This window comes from Anabrus simplex, chromosome 2, assembly GCF_040414725.1.
Source record: "Anabrus simplex isolate iqAnaSimp1 chromosome 2, ASM4041472v1, whole genome shotgun sequence".
Lineage (NCBI taxonomy): Eukaryota > Metazoa > Arthropoda > Insecta > Orthoptera > Tettigoniidae > Anabrus > Anabrus simplex.
The window spans coordinates 174,810,092-174,820,627 of record NC_090266.1 but is presented as its reverse complement, the minus strand read 5'-3'; the positions used below and the strand labels follow the sequence as shown (position 1 = coordinate 174,820,627).

Genomic DNA, 10,536 nt, shown 5'->3' with positions numbered 1-10,536 from the left:
TGTATCGCGATATGCAATATTTAATAGGCGACAAAATGGTATGGCCAATGTACATAAGAAAAATTCAGTGGACTAGTGATTTATTGGTCCAGGGATCGAGCTACTTTCGTTCGAACAGAAATAAAAATATTTATTGGTCCAGGGATCATGCTATTTTTCTGTTCACCCCCATTTTGCTGTTTGAAGTGGCCGCTCTAGTCATATGGACAAAGATAATGAGAATCTACAGACATAGCACTCCCATTCCACGGTGCTAGCCCTGGACCTGAAGAAAGTAACAAAAGACGGCACCAGCAGCGAATGGACAAAGATAATGAGAATTCACAGACATAGCCCTCCCATTCCACGGTGCTAGCCCTGGACCTGAAGAAAGTAACAAAAGACGGCACCAGCAGTGGAGTACAACATAAACCAGTCCTGTCTACAAGCCTTAAGTATGTTTTCATATTTCTCAAATAACGACGGTATTTCTTAATTTGCCGCAGATTTTTCACTTGATATGTGTAAAAGAATTATTATGTTCCATTTGGATACCAATGCGCATCGTACCCCATTTCTGCCCTGAATAGGTTTCATTGTAATACGAAAGTTTTAAAAATGACTAAAAATCAAGAGTGCAAATTTTAGTAAAGGCATTATATTCACTTAAGCTTGTATGATATAAAACACAGAAATGACTCAATTATTCATTGGTTTTAACTTACGGAGTTCTCAGTTCCTCTGTTTATCTTATCTTGGGAACAAAACAAATAAATGAAGAGAGTAACAAGAGATTGTAGTTTTATTTAAAACTTTATTACAAGAATTTTTAACATGGAATGAAAAAAACATATGATAAGTCTTTACACCAATACTTATGTCAGAACAACATTCTCGGTACGTAGTCATGAACAACACTCGTACTCCTGCTGCTACAGATAATGCTGCTTCTTCAAGGCTGGCGACTGAAGATGTTGAAAACCTAAAATAATTTCAAAAAATAAGAGAGAAAAGGAAAAACACTCAGAAATCATCCAGGAACTTTCCAATCACAAGATCCAACAGAAATGAAATATGGAATTCATAGCATTATCTGGCTCAAAAGGATTGATCAGGCAGGTATTTTTACAGGTGACACAACATAGAAATGGATTTAACACTGAGTAACAGATTTTACACTACTGCTTAACACAGAGAAACATCAACTGAAGCATCTGCACAGTCAACCTGAAAACTGAACAGGAAAGGACAATTTGGTCATTAAAATGAATATAATCTTTTAGTCAGCTGAAGTCTGCAGAACACTATAACATACATGTAAAAATACATTAATAACAGTACGACATGTTCTGTTCTTAAAAAAATCCTCAGATTGTACCAAATAACTTTTAAACACGTGTATATAGCCTTATTTACAATATTGTTTATATTAAGTTAACTTATCAATGATTGTAAATGGGTGATATGAACAAGTGTGACAAATTATATGAACGTTGAAGTCCGTTACTGACAGTTTAATAGATCTGGAAAAAGCTTTCTGTACAGCTCATGTTCTGCAGGACTGTTACCTTCAGTGTCCATTGCCTGGACTGACATCGGGTTGTTGGCCTCATTCATAGCTTGCTAAAACAAACCCCTCCATATGGGAGCTAGGGGGAAGGTGGAGAGGGAGACTATTTAGTGGAGAGAGTAGGAGGGGGGGTAGTTTGTGGTGGTGGTGGTGGTATGTGGTTATAACCTTAATTTTTCTTTACATGCAGTACACAATGAATGTATGAGGGTGATTTTTTATTTGTGGATGAACTCGATGTACAGCAATGAATTAACACGCAAGTGAACATGCCCACCATTACATTCTATGCGCTTCTTTTGTTTTAAAAACGTCCAAGCATGTAGTTTCTACGGGCTCAAGAATAACATTAATTTAAAATCCCCCACCTGCAATTTTGATCGGCTTGGTTATAGCTGGATGTTCATGGGAGTATGCAGTAACAAGTTCTATCACTAGATGGCATTTAATTGTGGTTTTCAATGTACATTTCATGAATCAAGAATGTAATGCAGAATGTAATACTCTGATAGCGAAACAGATGAATTGGGAGGGTACTGCTAGTGTATTTAAGGTTATATAGTGTAAATAATTTTGGGCAGAACAAAATCATAGCATTCTGAATACAACTTTTCAAAGATTAGGCCTAGGGTTTGTAATGAAAATGTCGACAAGGGATACAACTGACCACATTGAGAAACAATATGAAAGTTTGTAAATTAGTTATGTAACATATTACATGAATGGCAATCTAGGTATATGTGTGTATATGTAACTTTTTTTTTGGCTATTTGTTTTACGTCGCATTGACACAGATAAGTCTTATGGCGACGAAGTATATATAACTAATGTATAACTTTATAGTAGTGTATTATGTAAGAAAATATCAAGGCAATTATGTTACTGATGTTCGATGATGATGCTTGTTGTTTAAAGGGGCCTAACATCGAAGGTCATCGGCCCAATAATGTTATGATGTCATAATTTCTGGCACTGTAATGTATTTCTGTGTTATAATAATTAAGTAATGTATTCCGTGTATTTATATTTTAAAACTATGTAGGCCTATACAAGTTGCAAGAATCTGTCAGCCATTTTCTGGGACATTTCAACTCCGATTACTTGTGTACGAAGAGTAAAACCATGGCCAAGAATATCCGGGTAAATACATTCAAGTGCATGTGTACTGAGATGATGAGTAGCTAAACTCTTTCTCACTAGACAACGAAGCAAGCGTAAACAAAATCATGTGATCGACTGCTTCACACTTCTTTCCTTCTTTGTCCGCCCAGTAAATAGTCCATTTCTAAATTTTAAAATACAAGTTGTTTCTGGAAGTTTGAAGTTTAAAGTATTGAATGGGAAAGTGTTTTATAGAGTGAAAATTGAGGAGCTTATTTCCAAAAGATACCAAATCCCAAAAGGAAAATTTTACAGGAAATGCAAAAAACTTCTGGTACTCACAGCTGTTCGAATACGTGCCTGTAACTTTTCAGATATGTTGACAGGTATCATATTACACTGCTTGTCAATTATTTCTGTTGGGTTTTATAATACAAATAAAAATGGATATGGTACTTTTTGGCATAAAAATTTTGAATACTAGTAGTTAATGCAATAAAAAATATTCTGGATGGCTCAGAAATGTAGTTTATTGAAGATACCTAGTAAACACAAAATTTAGCAAAAATGGGTACATTAACATATCTAGGAAAATACCTGAAAACAGCAATTAGGTTTATATTAATGTAAAAAAGATTCCCATTGATAACATACAGTAGATATACTGGTACAGATTTTTGCCTTATTCTCATAATGTGTGTAATAGAAAAAAATCAATGCAACACCTGTGTGTCTGACTTATACATCATCGTGATCTACATCGGTATCACTTATATCACCTTCTCCTACAGCAGCATTAAGTATATTCAGTACAGATCTGTAGAATGGCAGGTCATCCAGTCTGTGCCCAGAGCTGAAAGTAGTTAGATGACACTGTGTCTTCACCGAGCTCGATAGCTGCAGTCGCTTAAGTGCGGCCAGTATCCAGTATTCGGGAGATAGTAGGTTCGAACCCCACTGTCGGCAGCTCTGAAGATGGTTTTCCATGGTTTCCCATTTTCACGCCAGGCAAATGTTGGGGCTGTACCTTAATTAAGGCCACGGCCGCTTCCTTCCCACTCCTAGCCCCTTCCTGTCCCATCGTCACCATAAGACCTATCTGTGTCGGTGCGACGTAAAGCAACTAGCAAAAAAAATTAAGGTACAGCCCCAGCATTTACCTGGTATGAAAATGGGAAACCACGGAAAACCTTTTCAGGGCTGCCAACAATGGGGCTCGAACCCACTATCTCCTGGATGCAAGCTCACAGCTGTGAGCCTCTAACTGCACGGCCAACTCGCCCGGTCATCGTGTCTTTTAGCATCCAGTATATGACAATGGCAAGGACCTAGGATGGTTGGTTCAAAACTGACTCATATTTCACCCCTTTCTTGAGTAACCACATAAGGGTTCAAAAGCATAGAAAGAGTGAATTCCAACTAGACCTGTGTTAGGCTGTACTGTTAATCTCTTAGTTTCACTGAGTTTTAATTTCTTGATTGATGAAACTGATATTTTGGACATGTCTTGCCAATTAACCCAATGGAAATCTTTATTCAATACATGAAGTACACCAACTTTCTGGAATTCACAATCATATCCCTGTGGAAGCAGCACAGTAGCATTCTTTCTTAGTCTTTTCTCTACTAACCCAAAAGACCCACCAGGTGGCACGTAAGAATGACTGGGAAAAAAAATAACATTCTATCTTTAATCCATATTTATGAGCAATAGCAGAAAACATTAAAAGAAGGCAATAGTTCTTATTTTGTGATGCACAACTGTCACTAAAGACATGAACGTTTTCGATGTTATTTTCTGCACAAAGGGGTTTCAGAATTTTTATGAAGAAGTCCCACAAGCAAGAACTAATTTCATTGGCCCCCCACCACCATCACAGGGAGACAAATGATGTAAAAGTTGCCATGTTGTTTATGTTGTCATGTGACATAAAACAGCGGCTCTGATTGGATATCTGGATTCGGTACGTCTTGGCATCAAAAGCATGGGCGATTAGGTATCTTTTACTATAAAACGGAACATTTATTCACTGTTTAACATGGGAGGTGGAATCCTTGGGCACATTTGTCACGCCACATGTAGAACTAGGTTCAAGGAAGTGCTAACACATGCTATCTCAATTTTGAATTATTTGGATTTGTTACCTTTTGGAAATAAGGTTCACAATTATATTATTGTTCTAAGCTCCTGGTCAATAACTTAAATATTCAACATCTGCAATTGGAAATCCCTATTTATCTGGTATCAGTAGCTGTCAGCCGCGAGGAAAGTCCTGCACGGTTGCACGACCTTGAGTCAGTTTGCTTTAATGACTGGTGTTGTAAAGCATAAGCAAAGGAAACATCTCAAAAGTGGAGAGAAGAATATTATCTTAAATATACTTCATAAGTTTATGGAAACATATCTCGACAGTTCAATTATAAGACTGTTTAAATATGGCATATTTAACTAACAGAATATTTAATCCCAATTACTGAAGAGCATGTATTCTTGCAATGGAAATTAAAACAAGACTTACTCGTCTGTGCAGGTGACACTGCAGGTGCCGAGCGAGGAAATGATTTACGAAGATGGAGAGCTTCTAGTGTGCGCATAACGGATGTACTTTGTTCACCTAAAACATAAAAGAACATGAACAAAACTTAACCATATATTAATATCCTAAAACTGAAACATTGTACATCAGGATTTCTGGATTCCTACGTAAATAACCAACATTTTCCTGACTTATAGAAAAATAAAAAATATAATTCTAATATAAATGTCTTTTGGGGGATACTTCTTAATAGCTGAAGTGGGATAGATCCAGAGGAGAACTATTCCACAAAACGTTTTAGTATATCTTCACACAGAGTCCCAAACTCAGTTGACAAAGCACACAATATACCCAGGGGAAGTCAAAACATTATATAAGAAACACAGTGAGAACTGTTTATAGCCATTATGGATAGAAACAGACTATGTAATTAAAATGGCCACTGCATTTGTCTAGATATGTAAAGGATTCAAGTTACGAGTCAGAAAAGTGTCCTAACATTTTAGCTAATTTCTATTTAGAACAGATAAAGTTCTTCCATAGAACTTTGAAATAATTACTTATTAGAAAAAAAGGCATTTAGAGTGATGATGATGTTTTAAGTGGCCTAAAATCTAGGTAATAAGCTCCTAGATTTTTTAATTTTTTTTTTTTTAACAATTTGCTTACACTGCACCAGATAGGTCTTATGGCAACGATGGGATAGGAAAGAGCTAGGAGTGGGAAGGAAGTGGCCATGGCCTTAAATAAGGTACAACTACAGCATTTGCCTGGTGTCAAAATGGGAAACCACGGAAAAGCATCTTCAGGGCAGCCAACAGTGGGGTTCAAACCCACTATTTCCCGAGTGCAAGCTCACAGCTGCACGCCCCTAACTGCACAGCCAACTCGCTCAGTCTAGAATAAATAGCACTTATTATAAATCCTACATAAAAGTATGTATATTTACCAATTAGTTCCGTTTCCTTATGCCAACCTCAGTTGAGAAGTTAATGAAGATGAAATGAATGAGGATGAATGAAATGGGGAAAGTTTGGCCATGGCCTATGAATAGGAACTGTCTCGGCACTTGCCTGAAAGTGAAAATGGGAAACCACAGAAAGCCATTCTCTGGACAGCAGACGGTGGGGTTGAACCTACATCAGGAAAATTAGGAGCCTTAAAAGGAAAGTAAGGAGAGCGTACAACGAAAGGCTATTTAGTTCAGAGCATATGAATAGGTTTCATAAACTGTCCAAAGAAATTGCTTCTGACAAGAAAGCTGCTCGTGACAAATATATGAAAGGTATACACTCTTCCAGAGAAAATGGGTGGAAAAATTCTCTGCAAGTTAGTTAGGAAAAGGAAAGGAGCCAGCTATGGTGTGTCAATTATAATGTCCAGGGGGCAACAGACTGCTAACCGACTACTATAGACCCGTTAACCTTGCGTCCATTGTATGCAAACAAATGGAACACCTCATTTCAGAATATCTAAGGGAGCAATGGGAAAAAATTTAGTGGATTAGTGGCTGGCAACATGGTTTAAGAAAAGGTTTCTCCTGTGAGAGCCAGATGTTGTCACTCTTTGAAGATATTAGCAAGTCATTAGACAAAGGTGCGCAAGTTGATGCTATTGTAAATTGATTTTGCTTAAAGCATTTGATGTAGTACCACATTACAGTCTGATCCAAAAATTAGCAGGAACAAATATTGATAAAAGGGTGGTTCTGTGGATCCAACCAATAATACCAATACAACCAATAAACCCATAGCTACACCCACCGTAACATCGCTCCCTCCAATGGCCTTACACCGATACAACACGCGCAGTAATACTCTCTCTTCCTTCCCTCCCACCAATAGCAGCCCCCCTCCAATAGTTACGTCAAAGCAAACAGATCCCCCTCCAACACAAACCTTCAGCTATAACACACGTAGCAAGAAGTCTACTGTTGCAAATACTTCTAACTCATAACGTTACAAACTATCTTTGTCACCATCAAATGGTAAGTGCACACGATTCTACCTCAATATTTTCAAATATCTTTTCACACAATTAACTCTACGTTTCTTGCTTCCTTTTACAGATTCCACTATTATATGCCTTTTCAACTAGAATATCTACAAACTCATACTTTGCAACATTTGAGCATTACTTCAAATTTTGAGATGGTCCATAGAGATCCTATTTGAAACTGTTCAACTTCTATTCTACAACTTCATATCCTCAACGTGTTCTACAACTTCACCATATGCCTCTGACTTTCGTCTTTTATCTTCAAGATCGTGATTAACTTCGGATCTCTCGACTAACCTTTGACTTTTATTCTCTCTTCTTCACTTTGATTATATACGATTTTTCGCCATCATCTAATTATAACCGCCAGACTATCAACTTTATTTTTATGCAATCTTACTACTTGTTGTATAACAATCTGTTGTTTTATCCATTGCACTTATTTTAGCAGCCTTCTAATGTTAATTTTGTTAATACTTCCACTATTATATCACATCACATTGTATTTTTTAAACCATCATTGTTATTTTTAATGTTATTTTACTTCAAATCTCTTCAAGATTTTAAAATTAATTTCATTATTACCTGTTATTTAGACGCTTATTTTTAATTTAAGGTTAAGACTTTGGCTGATGATGCCTTCAGGGAAGGTGAAACATGTACCACTATTAGTTAACAAATTTATGTAAATCATCCAAGACTAGATTTTGTATTGATTAGGTGGTCTAATAAATAACTTACTGTTATTATTTCAATGTCAATTAATTACTGGTCACGTAGGAAAGCAAGCCCAGAAGTCACGGATTGCAAGCTCCATTTACGAAACTCGGATGTGTGTATTGACAAGAAGTTTCAACGTGGAGGGAATAAAGGTTAACCGCAACAAATAGAAGAGACCAACAGATTTTCTTCCAAACGTGTTAATGGAGCTATGTTTCTTATTTCACTACTCTATGTACTGTGTCCTGTCTTCTAAGGAGTTATTATAATAAGTGTTATAATTAAAGTGATGCCGTAAAATGAGTTTCTTTGCATATTTTTAAGTACTGTTAAACATAATGCATTCAGTAAAAGCCCGTAAATACATATGATTCAATTATGTGCTATCTATGTTATAAAACAGTATTCTCTATATCTCAAAATTTCGATAACTTGAAATAAAATGTATCTCCCGAGGTGATTCGCATAATAATTTCCTTTATTAGACTGGAAAATGAACGGAAATTTAATTTTATAGGTATCTCTGAACACTTGGAGATAACGTTTGTTATGTTTTTTGGCCATATCGTGAAGAGAAAATACTAGAAACTGTCACCGACACTACTCCCTGAAATACATTCACCTCATTAAAATTATGAAGTAAGAATAAACATAACTGCACTGAAATATGCGAAACTACCACATACAAAACAGATCGGTATGTCTCGTACATTATTAAGATATGACTTTGACACGGGGAAAAGCACCGAATCGCTAGAAAAAACACGTGGCATACAATTCCAGCAAAATTACGCAGAGAAACGATGTTAATAGTGCGCGAACCACACAATATGAAACTCATTCTTTCGTCCTGATTAACTGAGTCGCTAGCGCTCGCTAACCTCTCTTGCTTGTAGGACGATTGCTGAGCCTCTCAGACCGACAGTCTGTTTATTTTCGGTTCGGTTCTTTCTGTCTGTGTCGAATCTGTCCGTTCAGGTAATTCGTTTATTTGTCGTAGAATCTTGCCACCACCACCACAGATAATGACAATAACAACATCAACAACTTAGTCATATGGCCCGCTGTTTTTCTGCTTTAATTGTCATTATGAGCGGGAAAATAGTTCAGTTTCAGTTATTATACACTAGTCATTTTTTTAACAGACTGAGAATACAAGAGGGCTGGGTGTATGTGTTTTTCTTAATACCCATCTTCATTGACACACAACATGTCACATTACATACCACCAGAGAAACATGCAGCAGTGAATACATCCCTCCTTATGAGATTGTCGTCATAAAAAGCCGTAAAACAGGGCTTAATCCATCTTAGATCCGACACCACATAATTGAGGAAGGCCAAGAAGAAGAAGAAGAAGAAGAAGGTATAACAGCACAGTATATTGTTGCTTGAATTATTGTTTCCCTACATTCCGCCACTAACGTTAGCTACACTTGTTTGCTGCACTTAGCCCACGAGACTTATTGGGTAGGCAACGTGCAAGACAGTTGTGCCTAACGGGAGTGGCCGTATTATTATACGAGGCGCTGCCATGCACAGGCCAATGCACAAACTTATTCAGGCACTACAGAGCCATATAGACCGTACTGTTTATTTAGTTAGGACTGTTGGAAATTCGGTTATCATACCTCCGCACTATATCATTGTATTAATCCTACACAATACAACGTGGTACTGTGCTGTGTCTACCGGTCTTGAATACCAAATTTTCTGTGTACTCGTGTATTTCTGTGAGACGATGAGCAGAAACACGAAGAATGTATAATCACATTTAGTGCGTTCCAGGACTGATTCTCTCAACTTAAAATTTGTACTACTCCCAAAGTCAGAATATTCATGAGCATGGACATGGAGGTAGCCGTTTGGTTTAATGCGCTATTAAAGCAACGAAGTAAATGGTGAATTTTCCATTTTCTATTCATTAGAGGCCTTCGAGGAAGCGCCGCACATTTCATACCTACTGATTAGAGATATTTCCGTTGCATTTCACCCCAATTTGACAACCTCATTAACGTAAAAGTGTTCTCTAACTTCCTCCTATTAACGGTGAAATCTTCTGCAATTCGTTAAGCGTTGCGAAACAACCGAGCGAGTTGGCCGTTGACCAGAGTGCAGACTCCCACTGCTCAATTTGGAGCAATAGCGCTGTCTCTCTCTTTCCCCACACCTGTCTCGCTCGCTCCCCCTGTCTCCCTCTTCCTCACTTGCTCCGTAGCGCTCCAAATCCAAGCTGAGCTTAGCCGAGTAGCCCAGAGACGAAACGTTGCTCCGAGCCGAGCTGAACGGGACTGATGCACTGTGCACAGGAACTCTGCGCCGCTGTCTGCACGTGTGAGATTTTGGGTGTTTGAGAGGCCCTACCCTAGAATTTTAAGATGTGAGAGTGTGTCACAATACTTCCCTGGAAAAGGATTATCTAATGTGTCAGTAAATCTAATGTTACGAGTCTGTCTCAGTTAAGCACTCTTAACCCTATGGCTTTCCTAGTGCTTCAGAGCGCTTGAGTCCTATGATTTGCCTGCTCTGCTGAGTGCCCCAAAACGCTCGTCATACATGCGGTCATTGAAAGGATGTTGACGGGAATACTGAAGGATCTCGTGAAAACACAGCACATTCCCATGACTCAGC

At 37.8% G+C, this 10,536-nt stretch overlaps 1 protein-coding gene across 1 annotated transcript in view; it reads right to left on the bottom strand.

The window, feature by feature from the left end:
- Window positions 1–763: 763 nt before the first annotated feature.
- The window catches only part of LOC136863976 (uncharacterized), a 163,382-nt gene continuing 153,609 nt past the window's right edge, over window positions 764–10,536 (bottom strand). The window contains exons 11-12 of the mRNA XM_067140446.2: window positions 5,170–5,265; window positions 764–961 (exon numbers count right to left, since the gene is read on the bottom strand). Of these exons, the coding sequence (XP_066996547.2) occupies window positions 912–961; window positions 5,170–5,265 (146 nt within the window). The 3' untranslated portion in view covers window positions 764–911. The remainder of the gene's footprint in view (window positions 962–5,169; window positions 5,266–10,536) is intronic.